The sequence below is a fragment of the Hypoxylon trugodes genome (genome assembly GCF_022578975.1).
Source record: "Hypoxylon trugodes strain CBS 135444 unplaced genomic scaffold F4822scaffold_2, whole genome shotgun sequence".
NCBI classification, from domain to species: domain Eukaryota; kingdom Fungi; phylum Ascomycota; class Sordariomycetes; order Xylariales; family Hypoxylaceae; genus Hypoxylon; species Hypoxylon trugodes.
The window spans coordinates 4,184,519-4,202,595 of NW_026250017.1; the positions used below are offsets into that span (position 1 = coordinate 4,184,519).

The following is an 18,077-nucleotide window of genomic DNA, read 5'->3' on the forward strand; positions in this document are numbered from 1 at the left end:
AATTGAGTTTATTCTTAACTTCTACATCTCATTCCTCCTGTGATTCTGCGCCGCTTTGTGATTTGAATAAAAATAGCATTTATCATGGACACCGGAGTTTCGTAATCAAACATGGCTTATTGTCTCTACAAGCCCACGGACCTTATTGGCTTCGTCTTTACTCGAATGCGAATGCGATAACAATTCAACCCACCACGATCCAATACGACAAGGGAATACTACCTGGCACGAGACATGTATGGAAGGCAACTCCTAGATAAATCCTTTTAAATTCCCGAGAGTCAAGGATCTTGAATGTTCAAATCGGCTTTACGAGTACAATCGAGCACCTCACCGTATAAGCTATATAAGCTATGTAACGAGCCTACGTTGCAAGCCGAGGTTCACAAGACGCAACTAAGAAAATGCCCAAGTGAATTAGGAAAAACCAACAACCCAATGACGAGGGGTAATTCCAAGATTGGCCAGTGCATATCCATATGACTTTACTTATTGACGCAGCATTCGATTCGCAGGGGTCAAGTAGACGCCATCCATGTGTTGGGTAATTATTGAAAGAAGCCTAACGACTTCGATACGTCTTCCATGTCGTGACTCCTTTCTCTACCTAGGTAAAGCTTGATATCCGGCAAACGGACCAGGGATCGGTGGTCTACGGAAAACAACCATCCCATCAAGAAGCAAAAATCCACTCGGCCCACTGAGGTCTGGCATTTATAGACACTAGACGCTAGACCACGCCACCTGCCATACTAGCCGTGCTATCTTATTTATTTAGCAATGCCCTCTTGACGTACTTTACTGACGCTGTGGTTTTTTTTTGTCTCACGTTTCTTGGCAATCTTTTTCACCTCTTGTTTGCTTTACATGGCATCCTTTGGATTTCGAAGCGATTGATGTGCCATATGAATATTACGATGCCTCTCGCTTTTCTTGCCTTCTAGTCAATATATTATGCTCACCTCTCATTCTCTTCCCTGTCACGAAATCCTCATTCCGGGAAACTGGGAACATGCCGAGTAAGTTACACGACTTCACACAAACATGGCTAGATCTGGCTCCAGGGTTTCCGGTGGAACGGTCCCTGAACTTGATTATTTCCCGATCGAGTCGCCTCATCGCATTTAACTAATATCGGGCTCAGTTCCTTTGTCTCTCTCGTTGCCGGCGGCAGCGGCCGGCCTTGCCTATCTAAATGCCAAGACGGGATTTTGGTACGATAAGACTCTACTGTACGGCAGCATCGCGGCACTCTCTCGCAATTATCGTCGTGAACGAAATGATCGCACTAGTACCTTCTATATACTAGAACAAGCGGCAAAGGATAAGTCCTCGAAAAATCGGCCATTTATTCTTTTCGAAGACAAGTCATGGACGTATGCTCAGGTCTACGAGGCCGCTTTGAAGTATGGTAATTGGCTGAAAACGAACTTCGATGTTAAGCCCAAGGATATTGTCGCCGTGGATCTTCAGAATTCGGATCATTTCATATTCGTCTGTTTTGGCTTGTGGTCTATAGGAGCGAAGCCGGCCTATATTAACTTCAACCTGACAGGCCAGGCATTGATTCATTGCGTCAAGACGGCAGAAGCAGCTCTCATGCTAGTCGATCCGGAAATCGCAGCGAATGTAGACGAACATGTGCGAGAGAAGCTAGAAGGTCTACGAATTCAACTATTAACAGACGAAGTGAAGGCTGAAATTCTTGCTGTTGACCCTGTACGACCACCGGATTCTCTCCGCACCGGTCAATCAGCCAAGGATCCCGGCATTCTCATATACACTTCGGGGACCACGGGTTTGCCAAAAGCTGCCGTTGTTTCATGGCGAAAATTAACATCTGCTGGTTCTTTTTCAGGCGGTTGGTTAGGTACCAAATCATCTGACGTATTTTATACAGTAAGTACCAAACTCTACATGTTTATGAATGGGTTCGTTTTAACGTATATCCCATTCAGTGTATGCCTCTTTATCACGGCTCAGCTACACTTATGGGAATGGCGCATTGTTTAGAATCTCGCTGTACATTTGCGATCGGCAAGAAATTCTCTACCAAGACATTTTGGAAAGAGGCTCGCCAATATAACGCAACGATGATACAATATGTGGGGGAGACGTGCAGATATTTGCTTGCAGCACCACCCGAAATCGACCCCGTTACGGGCGAGAATCTAGACAGAAAGCATAGGATTCGCTTGGCCTATGGTAATGGGTTACGTCCCGATATTTGGGAGAAATTTAGAGAGCGATTTGGTATAGATGGGATTGCGGAATTCTACGGGTCCACAGAAGGTGGTTTGGCAACATGGAACTATTCCCGAAACGATTTTGGAAGTGGTGCGATTGGACGCTTCGGTCTGATCTACTCGCAAATCTCGCAGATGGTATCCGCTATAATAGAGCTGGATTCCGAAGTGGATGCCCCTTGGCGTGACCCGAAGACTGGCTTTTGTCGACAAGTCAAACGTGGGGATATTGGCGAATTACTATTTAAACTACCAGGCGACGCCGAAGAAAACTTCCAAGGGTATTATAATAATCGTGCAGCAACCGAGAGCAAGATTATTCGCAACGTTTTTAAGAAAGGCGATGCGTATTTCCGATCGGGAGACTTAGTCAGGTTTGATTCGGAGGGGCGAATGTTCTTTCAAGATCGAATTGGTGATACATACCGATGGAAGAGCGAGAACGTGGCTACTACAGAGGTTAGTGAGGCACTGGGTACACATCCAGATGTACAGGAGGCGAATGTGTATGGTGTACAGTTGCCACACCATGACGGGCGGGCTGGATGCGCCGCAATCTCGTTTTCTAGGGAGCAACTTGACGATTCGCTGTTACAGTCACTAGCCGAACATACACGCAGCAGGTTGCCCAAATATGCAGTGCCACTCTTCTTAAGGGTAGGGAAAGGACTTACGAAGGCCGTTACACATACGAATAAGCAACAAAAGCACGAACTCAGGACACAAGGTGTTGATCCTTCGCTAGTTGGCGATGATGAGTTGTACTGGCTTAGGGGTGGGACTTACGTCAAATTCACTAAGAAGGAATGGGATATTTTGAATGCTGGACAAGTGAAGCTTTGATTTATTTATTCGATATCTATACCATCTGATTTATTGAAGACATAAGAGAGTTAGCTTGCAGTACGAATCTACCATGCATAGATACCCATGGACATATATGGTGCGCAAGTACAAGTGGTACGGATATAGGGTACTGTTAATATGTGGGAACATACCTGGAATGGAGATTTGTATATACGGTTATACTTGAGGATTATTTAGTCCGTCCCATCTGTTTTTCGCGTTAGCGATTCGAATATATCTAACGACAATACAAAATATCATGACACTATGAGCTTAGGTGTATTAGGCGCTGAATGTGATGAATAGACCCCCTATTTGACAGGCCTATTTAACGTCCACGGGTAATGTGTCTAAGAGTTGGGTGCGTAATAAGCTAATTCTAGTAGGCTAGAAGCTCACTGTGGATCCTGTCGACCGCCCCGCCGTATCCAGCGGCTAGGTATTAAAGTTAGGCCCCACCAACCCACCTACCCCTCCAAAATTTACCCCTCCGCCCCTCTAAAGCCGACAAGAAAATAAAAATTTCAACATTTTAACTACCTAGGTATTTCATCACTCCCGCCAGAACATCCCCAGTTTCACCCCCATAATCTGCCACGATGGCGTCAGAACTGAGCGCGGCGCCAGTGCTCTCAACGCCAGCAGAGCACACATTTTTCGAAGACCCAACACCTGCCTCCGCGATCGAGCAAGCGAAACGACCTCATAGACCCGACCATGAACTCTACGAAGTCTACGAGATAGTACGGACGGTCGCTGAGGTACGGCAAAATGGTTGGAAACGTATAGCCCTACAATTCCCCGACGCTATGCTGCCCGATGCACCTTGGGTTGTGGGTGCGCTAAGTTCGGAGCTGGAGAAAGAGCAGAAAGAAAATCAAGAACAGAAACAACGATTATACATCCTAGCGGACACTTCGTATAGTTCATGTTGTGTGGATGAGATCGCAGCTGAACACGCAGATGCAGATGGTGTTGTGCATTATGGCCGCGCATGCTTAAGTCCTACATCAAGATTACCAGTGCTACACATATTCACAAGGCAAAAGTTGGATTACGAAACCGTGGCGGAAGCGTTCGAAATCGAGTTCCCAGAGAAGACGGAGAAAACGATACTAATGGCGGATGTTATGTTTCAAGAGCACGTCACACCTATATGCGAATTATTAAGTGAAAGGGGGTATACCAACGTTATCGCAACGGAAATTGTACGAGACCCGACCGGAACGATACCGAATCGCAAACTAGTATTCCCGGACGAATCAGCCGATTATAACCTGAACGAATATCACCTATTCCACATCGCAACACCGCCAACCTCGCTCCTCCTCACTCTCTCCTCTCGCCTCGCCTCCTTACGCATTTACTCGACGCCTTCCTCGCCCTACACGACAACCTCCGAAACCCCAGACCCAAGTACAACACCTGCCTTACTACGCCGCCGCTATGCGCTTGTCATTCGACTTGCGACAGCGTCCATTATTGGAATATTAGTGAACACATTATCTGTTAAAAATTACATGTCCACTATCTCAACGTTAAGGAGTCAGATCGCGGCTGCTGGAAAGAAGAGTTATACGATTGTCGTTGGTAAACTGAATGCAGCGAAGCTCGCCAATTTCGCTGAAATAGATGGTTGGGTGGTTGTTGGATGCTGGGAAAGTGGGTTGGTAGAACATGAGAACTTGTGGAAGCCTGTCATTACGCCCTTCGAACTCGAACTTGCGTTGCAAGGTGAAGAAAGTAGGATATGGACGGGAGAATGGTGGGGTGGTATTGAGGGCGTTAAGGCGCCAGCCATTACCGATGGAAACGATGAGCACAATTTAGGGCAAGAAAAAGAGGAAGTCATCGAAACAACGGGGGATGTTGAAGGTGGTGTCGACGACGAAGAATCTGAACCCCCCGAGTTTGATCTCCGCACCGGAAAACTCGTGAGCCATAGTCGACCGATGCGACTCGCCATACGAAGCGTACCACGAAGTGCACCCAAAACCGATACCGTCAGCCTAAACCTAAATCCTGCATCCTCGGCCATTGTTAAGCGAGCTGTTGGGGATGTGGCCCTAGTCAATGGTGTAGCGAGCCCTGGAGCAGAATTCTTAAGATCGCAAAGAACATGGCAGGGTTTGGGCACGGATTTTGGTGCCGAGGATGACAATGAAGAGAGCACAGTTGTTGAGGAAGGTCGAAGTGGAATTGCTAGAGGGTATACTGTGGGAAGTGATCGATTGCAGACGTGATCCTATCTTCTAAGCCCAGCTTGTTTGCGAGTTCGGTGCAGAGTAAAGCCACTTCAGTTGCAAAGACTCTAGTCCGGGAACAGGAACAAAGGAACACCGCAGGGCTTGTCGACCTTCGCACATTCGTTGGCCAGGACTGGCGCTTCTGCGAATCCGCCCCCGCCCCCGTCCCCGTCCGCCTCTAGATCTGTCAATATCTAGGAAATTCCATCGAGAACGTAAGACTATCTAAGTCTAACTAGCGTCGAGGAAATATGAACGGATATAAACGACCCGGCAGATTTTGCGATAATCCCCGACGTCAGACCAGGTGCGTATATACATGGTCATAGTAAATATCTAGAATATTTCGTCATATATATGCGAATCAAATATTGCAAGAATTCTTTAACATTTATGAGTGAACTTGCGCGCTATTCTACTCTATCCAGTCTTGATTCTATCCAGTCATTTGAATGAGCGACAGCTATAAACGGATCTTTTCACCTATATCCCAGTCACACAGAACCAAAACAGTCATACGCTGTACTGACATGAATCGACCTGCAAAGCGATAAAAGCACCATCATTCATGAAGCACTCAAATCCACACAGGGGCACATTCGAAGATCATTAAAAGCATCGCCGTTTTAATCGTAAAATTCGTAATCGTCGCGAATCGAAATTTGCGCCGTGCTAAATCGAAGGGTATACGATCTCGTTCGTTCCATCAGACAAGTCCTCGAACAATAACTGACATTTCATCTTGTCTCATCTCATCTCAAATCCGACTAGCTTCGTTCCAATCCCAACTAAAGCTCAAACAATAGGGGTAGTTGAACAAGCAATTTCAGATCTCCAGTCAAACCAACCAACGCCGATACCTCTTATAAATCCCCCTTTCCATACCGACAATTTCGAATAATTCCTCTATATAAGCTGCTTGCGATGGCAGCAGAACCCCAATTGCTCACGTTTAAACGTAGACGCGGCGGTGAGAATGGGTACTATGCCTGCTATGTGGGCTTCGGCTGTTGCGGTGTCCGTGGCGGTGGGTATGGGTCTCGCGGTAGTATGTGGTGCGGTCACCATTGCTAGTTCGGTCGCCATGCAAGCAAGCTAGGATCGAGGTGATGAAAAAGAAGATGCAATTCATAATACCGAAAGCGAAAGACGCCTTGAGCATAGCGCAGGTCTTGTCGATGTCGGCATCCCAAGTTGTGACGGAGGCGCTACCGAAGGGACCGAAACTAACATCGTAGGGGTCGCCGCGGGTGATGCTTGAGCAATTAGCGTTAGCAATGAAGCGCAGAGCCCATACGGCGCCGATGAAGGCTCCGACGAATAGCAGGTCGAAGATTGCGACGAAAGTTGCGTTCGCGGACGAGCGGTGGTAGCTAAACAAGGTGTAGATTGACCAGGCGAGGGCGAGGACTGATACGATGAATAGGACCAGAATGTAGTTGGGTGTCAACTCGTTCAACTGCACATAGCCATTGACGAAATAGGCCAACATGCCCATTGTTGGGATCTTAAAGAGGGTTTGTTAATACACATAATCGGAATGCGACCGATCGGCGCGGGAGCTCAGTTCGGCTTATGCGGAAAGACGGGGATGGGATATAAGGACTTACCAATGTGATTATTTGCATAAATCGCCAAAAGGCGAAGAAGATTGCGAACATCATCTTGTCAAAATACCTTCTTCTTAATCTTCTATGTGTCTCAGTGAAGTAGAGGTGAGGTAAGAAGGTCTGCGACCAACAAAATGATAACGGATAGTGATGGTGGTGAAGGTGAGAGGTAGGTGAGAAGAAACAGGAATAACGGAGTAAAAAGAAAAAGAAGACCGAGAAGAGCGAAAAGGTGGAGAGCTCTACCTCTCAGCTCCTTGAAGATGGATGGTGGATGTGACCTACGGCGCCAAGAGCTGCAAGACGAGGCGGGCGGTTGGTTAAGTTGGACCAGGATGTCGCCGTCTCGGGGTCTTATGCGTCTTTTTTTATTACTAGCCCTACGTATGTGATTTGATACCTAACATGTGGTTGTATGTATTGGTGCGGAGAGCGCCAGTGTGATATTTTTCACGAGAATCGTAGAACCAGTAATTCGGGATGAGTCTTATATACAATAGCATGGGAATAGGGATATATTGTCAATACAATAACGTAGTGGTCGGGGTATAAACTAGTACTGTGTCCTATTCTGCCATTGATAATTATAATACTATATCTGGATCGCTATTCGCTGTCCACTTCGTTTGGTTAGGGATGAAAGGATGGATGGTGAATTGGAAAAAAAGGCTGACTGAAAATCGATGGTGGGGTACTGAACCCCTTCGAGTTGGGGTAAACAAAATTCGTGCGGCAGGGCAACCACCTTCTAGGCTTTGGAGCTACACTTATGACGTCGGAAGAAATCAACCGGGAAATAACATCCCTCCTAGCCTATTAGAAAGTTAAAGGATTCCGAAGCTATGGACCCATGCACCTGTGTATCTTGAATTTGAAGTTGAGCAGGGTAAGGTAACAAGAAAACTAGAAATGTGCAATTAAAATCTTCGTATACAGAATTGAGGTGGAAGAATTAGTTACATCGCAGAAATAGTCATGTTAATCCAATTCGTCCGTGTGAATATTAAATCAGGTAACACGTCAGTACCTACGTACCTAGGTACATACACGTATTCTCTGACTGGGATCAACCTTCCAGACCGCATGAAAATGGGCGGGGTTGGTTAGCCTTATTCATCTTTAGTACCTCTACTTAGCGGATTTAGGGGTTAGGGTGGCTGGTCAACACGAACTTGACAACTTCAACATCTTTCTGCCAAGAGCCAATTCATATGACTTTGGTTGAAAATTGGAGGGCAAAATCATCTAGTCAACTCACATTCAAAGGAATACCGATTGATGAACTCAGAAAGTAAGGGGAAAAGTAAACAGATAAGTAGATGCATAAGCGAAAGCCCCGCGATCGAAGATCAAGATTGGCGACCAAGCTGCCAAGTTGCGACACTGTGTTCGATTCATATGGAGTTTTAATACTCCGAGGTCTCGGAATAGGGCAGCTTTTGAAAGTAGGTGTATGTCACAGAAAATTGAAAAATGATAGTAAGTTATGAATGGACTAAATAAATCTAGAACAGCACGTGGGAACATACCTCTTTAATAAGAACTAAAAGGACCGACGACTCACATCATCGCGGAATCGTCGGAATTACTCACCTCAGCGATATTAATCATCATCGAGTACTATCGCGACGCCGAGGTATCTTTGCCCATTATTAGCTAACGTAATGGGTCGAGTATACTTAAAATATCGTCGATGCTAGGGCATCGGAGTGGGCGGTGATGACGCCAGCTCCGTTTCTGATGACACCTCAAGAATCAAATATTTAATCGAAAATATGAACAACGCGCCGACAGAATATAGGAGTTGATATCACCCAATATGAATTAGGTATCATGTCAAATGTTCACGGCCGTCTATACTACATAATAGTAAGTAGTATGTGATTCTACTGCTACTCGACCACGCGAGAAAATAGCACGTCGCTGACTGGATGACCCGCATAGCGTCAGCAATGCCATGGGAATAACGACTCGGTAACTTGACGTTACATAGTCAATGCTTACATAGCTCTATCGACCGACGTTGACACGATGAGATGCTGGCCAAGGCAGGGGGCATCCCATAATAAATATTTGACGATGCCGCTTGAACCTCCATTTTTTGAGGAGATTCTTCTACTACCTACCTATACCCTGAGTTATTGGGTTGTAGGAGAGTGTAACTAATAGTCAAGATATTCTCACGCGACATGGCCCTCTCCCACCTATTCGTCTTAAGCCTGGTCGGCTCCACCATAGCAACAGACCTGAGCACTCTTCCAGATCTCCTTAAGGCTATCTCAGCGGATGTATTCCCAGATTTCAAGAGTATATCACAGGATATCTACGCCCATCCCGAGACTTCTACCCAAGAATTCCACGCCCATGATTCCGTCGTGGAGTACTTCACCGTCACAAAGCCTGGTTTATGGGATGTGACGCCACATGCTTACGGCCAACCAACAGCATTTGCCCTGGATTTCGTACACAAACCCTCCGGGTTTTCTGGATCTGAGGATGACATTCCTGTTGTGGGTTTCATGGCTGAATACGATGCGCTCCTTGGCATTGGCCACGCTTGTGGTCATAACCATATCTTACTCAATGGCCTCGCTGCTTCAAATATGGCACGTCAAGCTCTCATTGACTTGGATATCCCTGGGAGAATCAGAGTTATCGGAACACCCGACGAAGAAAACACAGGAGGCAAAGAGCGACTCCGAGACGCCGGTGCGTTTGATGGTGTAGATGTATGGATGATGGCGCATCCGACGAGTACAAACGCAGTTCAGCCCATGGGAGCACGTGTCGATGCCCAGGCTAACTTCGTTGGTGATACTCATGCTGATGCCGTCAGAACCGCATACGAAGCACTCGTGATAATCACGGATCTAGCAGGTTCGCTACCTGGGACGTCGACTACAGCTACCCCCGTGGAGGATGTAGGGATGTTTGCCATCAACGTGGTGTCGCAACAAATCCTACTTGGTATCTCTGGTCTGAGCCTTCAGGAAGTGAACTCGACTGTAGGAAAACTGCTAGATGATACATATATCGGCGTGAATTATACCGTCGTGGAAACCAATGAGGTGGAAAATGGTGTTGCTATTACGATGGAAGGACCTGGAGGCCATGCATCTGAAGGCACGAAGAGCCCCCTCAGACTAAGCATCGAGACATTCCGCACCTTAACTAGTAGTGGAAAAGAAGGGATCTCATTTTTCTTACCTGGCAACATTACCATTACAGAATTGGATATCACAACGTCAATCCGACCTCGGTACACGCTTGACGTAGATGCAGCCCTCAAAGCGGTGACATCAGCCATCGCATCCAAAGCCTCGAGCATCACCTCCGATAGGCCGTACCCAGCACTAGAGGTTCTCACAACCCTGGGCGAGCGATTCATCAATCTGATGCACGACACCGACCACGGTAGCCAAGCAAACTGGAATATCTCAACAATTGCTCCCGCGGCAACCGACGCAGGATTTGTACAAGATGCGCAGCTCGATCCTGATACTAAAGAGTTGCTAAGCGTGGGAAAAGCTGTGTTCCATCCCAACTTTGGCATTTGCGAGGGCGTGCCAGGTGCACCATGCGGGTTCAACCACGAGCCTGAGTTTGCACAGACCGCGGGGACAGAGTTTAGCTATGGACGCACGGAGATCGTGGCTAGGGCACTAGCACAAGTTGCGATCGAATTACTCGATGATGCCGAGTTTATGAAGGAGGCTACCAAGTTAGTCAGGAGATAGAACGAGAAAGGGTGAACCTTAGCAAATAAATACAGCTACGTTTGATAGTTGACCTCTGAAATAGCAAGTGTCTGATCTAGGCAGTCTTAACTCTAAGCAAAATTTTCATCTCCGCTCTATGTACGCGCATGCGAAGATCAAATAACGGGGTTCTTATGATAGTAGAAGCGGCAGTCCGAGCCACGGTGCTACCTATTTCTATACCTAATCCTGCTTTTACACCTAAAATTTTATTTCTACACGATAATTCACGACTCTACCTAAGTAGTCCCAGAATACAGCTTTATTTCTTCACAAAGAGGTATTCACCATTCACCATTCAACATTCATATTCAGTTCATCATGGCCCCCGAGCACAAAGTAAAACACATACCCTTCATTGTAGACTTCACCAACCGTCGTAAAGGCGAAAAAGACGACGAAGCACGAGACACATGTGACGCCTGTGACAGTCCAGAACACGACTTATTCTGTGATGGCTGCGGCGAAGCTCGTTATTGCTCCACCACGTGCCAGAAGGAGAACTCGGCCATACACGACATAATGTGTTCTTCCATTCAAGGCCATTTCAAGCTCTCTAAACGACCAAGCCCAAGTCATGTCCGAGCAGTTGTATTCCCCGTCAAGTCGTCCGAGCCGAAATTTGTCTGGTTAGACACCGAGAATTTCGAACAAGACGTTATCGACTTCCTGTGCGTTGAAAGAAAAGATTTACTCCCACCGTCAGACATCAATGGCAGGATTGGGCATCGCTGGCTGCATAATGGAATTCAGATATTCCACCCCGATCTAGACCGGGATTCCAACAAAAAGGGAATTGAAGAGTTCAATCAGTCTGTCGCTATGCTCTCGAGGCCAGGGCTTATAAAATTTTATTACGGTCCTATGTTCTTCTGTAGCTTTAAAAAGGGGGTCGAAGATAGAAAGATGATTTATGAAGATATTACCACGAAGGAGTTTACCGCCATCACCGACTATTTTCTCGCGGAACAAGATCCATCATCAATCATTACGAGTGTGCCAAGATACCCAGCTGTAAAAAACAGCTTGGAAGGCGCTGATTTCAAAGCATGGACAGCCGTCAAGTTTAACTGCGCGGGCGATCTTCGGCGACTTTCGTCATTACTAGATGGGCAGATGTGGCCGTTTGTAGAGGAAGTCCTCGTAGGCTCTCACCCCAAATACAGCAATCGACGTCGTTCCCTGCTACCACATATGGCCGGACTCCCCTGGCTTATGGAGCCCATCTTCTACGACCAATTGAAAACGAACGAAAGAGTTAATTACGGAGGCCGGTACTTTGCGCTTGAGTATATCACACAGCCAGACGGAGAGCGTGTCTTGTCAACATCCATGAATTGCGGTAGCGTACTTGTTTTAAACGAGTCCGGCGCTCCGATCCATCCAGACCATGTTTTGGCATTTTACGACTTCGCGCAGATGCAATTCCAGAATATATACAATCATCACCCCGATTTACACTCTATGACTCCTTCCGGGATGGACGGTGTCCTTATATCGCCAGCAAGCCTTCAACAGCTCTTCACTAAGGAGAAATTCATGAAATACTGGCAAGAATGGGTCGATTTATCCGACGTGAGCATGACGAGGGCCCCTAACACTTCGGGAATCAATTGGTATCCTTATGCCCATATTTATGATTCCGCATCTTGGTGGGATCCGTATCTCCTTTATACGGAGGAGCCGGCTAAGGATAACAGCGACAAGGTCGATAGCCCCGATACCACCGTTACGGATGCAGAAGGCGGTAATATGGATTCTCTATTTGTTGAGTGCGACACCTCCCCGGAATATCGTCGTCAGTTCGTGATTGATGCCTTCAACTCCGTGGAGGAGGAATTCACATGGTAGTGGATGTAGATAGGGACTCGGGATAGATGAAATAGGATAATAAAATAAATAAAAGAACTCTTTCACCCCGACATTCTCTTGGTCATCTATCAGGGTTTCAATAACTCAACAATTCAAGCAGGATATCTGTTTCGATTTATATAATTACATTTCAATCGCCTCGTATTCAAACCACTCCATCTAAACATCCAAAAGCTGAACTGAGCACTACTAAAATAGCGACTCGATTTCTAATAGGGTATTATAGCTGTATATGTGTACCTTTCTTATAATATATTTTACCAAGAAGACAAAGGGGATTCTCTCTCGTATACGAACCCCCGTATACATCGTAACACATACCTAGGTATTATTAGATATCCAAGGACATCAATTACACCACCACCGCCTTAACTTCGTACTCCAACCTGAACCGCGCCCCCTCCCCCAGCAAAAAATAAATCAAACGATAGATCCCACTCCATGCTTCTCTTCTAAGCACCCAGATAAATGGATGCTTAAGAATTTTCCTCAATAACAGATTCAAGCTCATCGAAATCCCGAATCACGGGCCCAAGTCCATCTGAGCTATTCGGGCTCAGAATTGGCGCGCCCCCGATACTCGATGGGCTATGCGTCGACTCTAGATAGCTATTCATTTGATGCGACGACTCTTTATCATTATTTAGATCCAAAGGCGCAGGCTGCTTCCGTTGACGTATGCTCATGCTCATACCCTGCGGCTGTAACTTGTTCTCGTCGAGCCTGCCGGCGCTTAGACCGCCACTACCTGGACCGAAAGTCGCATAGCTGCGTTCGCTTCGCGCTCGTTGTGAATTGGCGTAACTCTTCTGATTGTGGTTTGGGGTTTGGTTATGATGACCAGAAGAGGAGGATGGACGTGTAACACTCGATGCACCGTCTTCGGAAAACACGCTGACGCTCATGGCGGATGAGCCGCCCCACATCGTAGGCGTAAGAGGCGGCGCGGCGAGACCCGGGTTCGTGGTTACGCTCGACCGCACGCTGCGTGCCGTGTGCCATCCTGTTCCATTGCTAGATCGGCTCGTCACGGTTCTGGGTGGCCGTGGGAATTTATTAGCCTGTGCACGCATCATGCGTAACACGGGATCGCCTGAATTAGACGTGTCCGAGTCAGCGCTCTCGCCTCCGCTAGCGCTATTCTGCCATGCCCGAGGCGCGAGCCAACAATGCGAAAGTTCGTGGCAAGCTTCGGCGGCGGGAGCCGATGCACCTTTCCATGGCGGCGCTTTGGTACCCTTGAAGCGTGGGGATAGGTGGTATGATACACCATCCTTGTATCGCACGTTAGGCGCATCGACGGACACACTAGCTAGAGTCTGCAGAATGCCGTATATAAGAACCCAGCGGCCGCGACGAGCCACGAAGGGGTCGACAGCACCAACCTGGTCCGTCTTCTCGAACTTGACGAAGTTCTCGATCAGATCGGACTGTGTGAAGTCCGACCCTAGGATGTATATGTTGGTCGCCTCGGTGTAAGCGAGCTGCGCACGTCTCTCATTTATGCGATCATCGGCACCGTATCTCGTGGTATTAATGTTCATGATATTTTTATCCTTTCTCGACCTATCGCGGCTCGAAGCGGAAGAAGGTGGCGAGGGTGGGGTGATCGACTCGGGGACGAGAGGGTAGGGATGCGGAATATGTGGGAATCGCATTCGGTTGTCGAACTCGATCAGCATGTCCGTAAGAGGAAGAACTATGGAATCGGGTTTGAAGGGTTTGTTGCTCTCGGAGACCATCATCCATTTTCGACTACTTCGAGTTTCAGACTCGTCCCACACGATGTCCCGGTTGACGAGGTAATCGTAAAGCGCCCCGAAGTCTTTTTGCATCTCCCTTGCCAATGTTCTTGTTAGCCACATCTCCTCGCCCTCTATCGTCCTCGCGTTAGTTTCAGGAGGGGGCCAATCTCCATGTATTTTGGCGTAATAGTTTATGAAAAATTGTCGCAGACGTTCGGCTGAGTCCCTAGCATCACCGCACACAGGCTGATTATTGGACAGCCAGATATCGTCGAATGAATAATCGGCGAGGCGTTCTTCTGCTGCTTGTACGCGAAGTTGAGTTTCTAGACAAGCTCGCTCCAGAAGAGCACGAGTAATGGGCGTGATGCTCCGAAAATCTGCGCATGCTTCTAGGCGAGAGTACATCCCAGCACAGTGGACGAACGCCTCGCACCAACCTTCTTCCCAACGCACTTCCGGTGTTTCCGACCACGCAAGAATGGACACTGCTATATCCGGGTCGTTTCGAGCATCGTCAATACCTCGGGCGGAAAGGTATTTGAGAATTGTTCCAACATTGTCTGCTTCTTGGGGCATATATGCCGTCAATCGCGCAAGAAGGTCTGAGAGTGCTTGGAGAAGCGAAAACCCAACAAGAGAAGCGTGATATAGCAGAGCAAATACGTTACGTGTCGTGATGGCGTGCCGGTGCGCTTCAAGCTTGCTTAGATTCGGAGGCGTCGGGAAGTACATCTCGTAGGAAATCTGGCCTTCAGAATCGGCAAGGCTAGTGTCTTCAGAGACCGGAGGCGTCGGCTGGCCATTCCGTCCTAGATTATAACCGAGATGTTGATGCGCACCGTGCGGCCGTAGCATTGGCGGCGCACCGATTGGCGATGGTGGCGTGAACATTCGCGTGTCGTAATCTTCCTCGGTGGATCCTTCTCGAAGAAGAGTGAGCAGGAAGCGGGATTCGGTTGCTTCGATAATGTGGGATGAGAGGCGGAACGAAGGGTTGGGTCGCGGCAATTGTCCTTTGCGGCCGAAGAACACTAGGACGTCACCATTGGGGTCCCATAATTCAGGATCTTTCCGGAGTTTGTTCCATCGCTGTACGGGTTTCCCAGCACCAGTCCAACGTTTAATAGGTGGCGTGTTTGAAGGTGGAGGGATTGGAGGTAGTTTGGCAGACGGTGGTGGTGAGAGCATCTGCTGGTATTCCGAATCCCATACCATAGGCTGCAGGGCTTGAGGCATTCCATGATCCTCGATTGCCTCATAAGGATCTACCTCGGGGCCTCTGAAGGCGACAGAAGAGTCGGGCCGAGGAGGTTCAACAACCTTCTTCTTCTTACCACCAAAGCTGAAAGCTTTCGTGAGCCCTTTGCGGAATTCATCACTCTTCTTGTCCACAGCATTTCGGAAACCGGATCGTTCGATGCCCGATACATCTTCCGTTCTCAATACGGGTTTTCTCGCCCTGGCGTATGCGAAATCGGCCATGGGTCCCTGGTGTTGTGGACCATTGCCACCATCTCGCTTGCCTAGCTCACTTCCACCACTTTGACTTCCACTGCTCTGATCGCTGAAATTTGTTAATTGGGAGCGATAATTGGTCAATTCCGCCTCCCGCACTGGCTCTGAGAATTTAAGAAATCGTGCATTCGTTGTGCCATAACCAGTGCTTTGCGGCAGCGTGGCATCGTTGACCGAGAGGTCATCTCGTTCGGAATAGCGACTACTTCCTCCCTGCGCACGGTCGTTGGGCTCGTTGATCTTTTTCCTAACGTACGCGCTGCGTCCAGACATGGTAGGCCAGACAAGTTTAACTCTGAAGGCAGGTTTTTGTAAATGTTGTATCCCCAATGCTTATGGTAGTAGGTATGGATGAGTTGGCTGTACCACTATTAAGCTCCTAATTCATTCAATCGAATCGGTGGTTATTGCCAAATTTGCGGTGCGAGCATACTCCCACTCTAAGGGCTATCTTGTTTATAGACGTCGACAAGCAGGCAAACCTCATACAACTCAGTCGGCGCTTATGGTAAAAGTGAAGATCCCGCCGAGGAGTTGCTAAATCGTTGATAGGGAATTATTTTGATAAGCTTCTAGAAGGATCAGAATTGACTGCGTGTATTGGTTATAGGACGCATGTGTTTCCCAGGGGCAAACAACACCGTTCGCTCGTCGAAAGAAGCAGGTAACTTCAATGAAACTCCACAGATCAGACCACTCGATATGTTTATCGAAGGCCTGAGGATTCCGATCAGGTATCCCAGACCTGCATCCGAACGTCGAAGTATTAAACCGAGTGAGTAAGAATCCGAAACACGTAATTCCCACGAATTAAACAAGAGGGATCAATAGTCAATATGAGAAGTTCCGGAGGAGGGGTGACGTTCATATTTATCATTTAAATTCGATAATGGGCGAGATTGTGGCGTCTTAACTAACATTGCTTTTTGGCAACTCCCGGGTAGTTCGTCTTCTTCGCATTTTAAGAGGCTCGAGATGAAATGCAGTTCACCGAACCGAGTTTATGATAATGTGACGAGAAGACATCCTATCCTCAGAAGATGTTGTCTTCTCATGAATTTAAGGAATTAAATTGAATAGATAATCGATTCAATCTCTCTCTTGTGGTCTCGTGAGTCGCAAGTAGTTATCTCAGAAAATGTACGGCCAGGGCCTAGAAAATATCGAGGTGGGGAAAAATCTGCCAGGGGGGATTTATTAGTTGGTCTTCGTTTTTCGACCCATCGCCCATAGTGTGACCGAGCTGAGAATTGATTGGCTTGTATTCACGATGCATCGGCTCTTGTATCCCTCGAGTCGTCACCGTAGCTGTACGCATAGATTAGGTAGCTGATAGGTAGGTACCTAGTAAGTAGGTACTTGGATATGTAACGTAGGTCAGATGCCTTATTAAGGATATCAAGGCTATGATCCGGCTAGAAGGCCAACCGGTCTCTCTAAAACGGATATGTATGAAAAATACCGTGTTGCGTACATCTTATTGTTACGTCTTGATGTGCTCGGACGTTCGTGGCGTACTATTAGGAAGTACCTAAGTAGGGTGATGGATAGCGACCGTTGAAAGGACTTCAAATGATATCAGGGATGAATTGAAGCTGTACGTAGTAGAATACCGCATGTATGTTATCCATGGCCTTGGTACTTTCGTGGAGAGCTGAAGCTTTCGTTACTAGAAGACCTGACCAGGTCATCGGAATCGAGTCATTAATGAAAAGAATAAATTTGAAGGAGCGTATATGCAGGTTTTGGAGTAGTAAGTTTGTACGTACATGAAGATACATTCAGTGTTTGTGAATAAGTACCTAGGGGTACAGAGGAGGATCTAATAAATGACAAGAGAAGCAACTCCACAGTCACGGAGACAAGGGTGCATGTACGATCGCCCCAGCATTAATTAAGCTATATTCCCACATGCTAGCACTTAAACTTCCCGTACCCGTTGAACTAAATGGCAACTAAACAAATTTACTTATCATAAGCTAAACTACAGTATGATTCAGTTATCTAAGCCTACAAATATAGTTGATAATAGCTTCATACTCAATACGATAGATTGACTGGTTTATAAGAGGGATTAGTACATTAAAATGATAACTACCTAAATATTGACAAGATAGGCATCTGAATCTGATCGACTTCTGCTGAATTCGTAACCAATATCTCGCCCCCTTACTTCCCCGCTCCAGAATGGGCACAACATATATTAACACGGAACAGACGGCTTCATCAACCAAGC

The 18,077-nt window shown here is 47.2% G+C and overlaps 6 protein-coding genes across 6 annotated transcripts; 4 read left to right on the plus strand and 2 right to left on the minus strand.

Annotated features, from left to right (window-relative positions):
* Positions 1-636: 636 nt before the first annotated feature.
* Positions 637-3,179, plus strand: F4822DRAFT_149036 (acetyl-CoA synthetase-like protein). The gene is made up of 3 exons (XM_051452969.1): positions 637-1,019; positions 1,145-1,899; positions 1,959-3,179. Exons 1-3 carry the CDS (start codon positions 1,013-1,015, stop codon positions 3,087-3,089), a joined length of 1,893 nt encoding a protein of 630 aa, XP_051318813.1. The 5' UTR covers positions 637-1,012; the 3' UTR covers positions 3,090-3,179.
* Positions 3,180-3,594: 415 nt separating this feature from the next.
* F4822DRAFT_392940 (diphthamide biosynthesis protein) lies at positions 3,595-5,706 on the plus strand. Its single transcript, XM_051457257.1, has one exon. It carries the CDS (start codon positions 3,692-3,694, stop codon positions 5,333-5,335), a length of 1,644 nt encoding a protein of 547 aa, XP_051318814.1. The 5' UTR covers positions 3,595-3,691; the 3' UTR covers positions 5,336-5,706.
* Positions 5,707-5,812: 106 nt separating this feature from the next.
* On the minus strand, positions 5,813-7,293 carry F4822DRAFT_149059 (uncharacterized protein). Its single transcript, XM_051452970.1, has 2 exons — positions 6,949-7,293; positions 5,813-6,845 (listed from the first exon to the last, which is right to left on the minus strand). Exons 1-2 carry the CDS (start codon positions 7,000-7,002, stop codon positions 6,291-6,293), a joined length of 609 nt encoding a protein of 202 aa, XP_051318815.1. The 5' UTR covers positions 7,003-7,293; the 3' UTR covers positions 5,813-6,290.
* Positions 7,294-8,779: 1,486 nt separating this feature from the next.
* Positions 8,780-10,798, plus strand: F4822DRAFT_392946 (uncharacterized protein). The gene is made up of 2 exons (XM_051457258.1): positions 8,780-8,817; positions 8,893-10,798. The coding sequence occupies exon 2, from the start codon at positions 9,138-9,140 to the stop codon at positions 10,683-10,685; it is 1,548 nt and encodes a 515-aa protein (XP_051318816.1). The 5' UTR covers positions 8,780-8,817; positions 8,893-9,137; the 3' UTR covers positions 10,686-10,798.
* A 229-nt stretch (positions 10,799-11,027) lies between these two features.
* F4822DRAFT_441731 (uncharacterized protein) lies at positions 11,028-12,805 on the plus strand (the record flags this gene model as incomplete). Its single annotated transcript, XM_051462897.1, has 1 exon — positions 11,028-12,805. The coding sequence occupies one exon, from the start codon at positions 11,028-11,030 to the stop codon at positions 12,555-12,557; it is 1,530 nt and encodes a 509-aa protein (XP_051318817.1). The 3' UTR covers positions 12,558-12,805.
* On the minus strand, positions 12,806-16,285 carry F4822DRAFT_149139 (uncharacterized protein). The gene has a single exon (XM_051452971.1). The coding sequence runs from the start codon at positions 16,112-16,114 to the stop codon at positions 13,055-13,057; it is 3,060 nt and encodes a 1,019-aa protein (XP_051318818.1). The 5' UTR covers positions 16,115-16,285; the 3' UTR covers positions 12,806-13,054.
* Positions 16,286-18,077: the final 1,792 nt, after the last annotated feature.

Excerpts from the sequence above, each read along its gene's own strand:
- F4822DRAFT_149036 (XM_051452969.1), top strand. Across the intron at positions 1,900-1,958 it reads CATCTGACGTATTTTATACA|TGTATGCCTCTTTATCACGG; the intron begins GTAAGTACCAAA and ends TATCCCATTCAG.
- F4822DRAFT_392940 (XM_051457257.1), top strand. The coding sequence starts at position 3,692 with ATGGCGTCAGAACTGAGCGCGGCGCCAGTGCTCTCAACGCCAGCAGAG.
- F4822DRAFT_149059 (XM_051452970.1), bottom strand. The coding sequence starts at position 7,002 with ATGATGTTCGCAATCTTCTTCGCCTTTTGGCGATTTATGCAAATAATC. Across the intron at positions 6,846-6,948 it reads TTATGCAAATAATCACATTG|ATCCCAACAATGGGCATGTT; the intron begins GTAAGTCCTTAT and ends ACCCTCTTTAAG.
- F4822DRAFT_392946 (XM_051457258.1), top strand. The coding sequence starts at position 9,138 with ATGGCCCTCTCCCACCTATTCGTCTTAAGCCTGGTCGGCTCCACCATA.
- F4822DRAFT_149139 (XM_051452971.1), bottom strand. The coding sequence starts at position 16,114 with ATGTCTGGACGCAGCGCGTACGTTAGGAAAAAGATCAACGAGCCCAAC.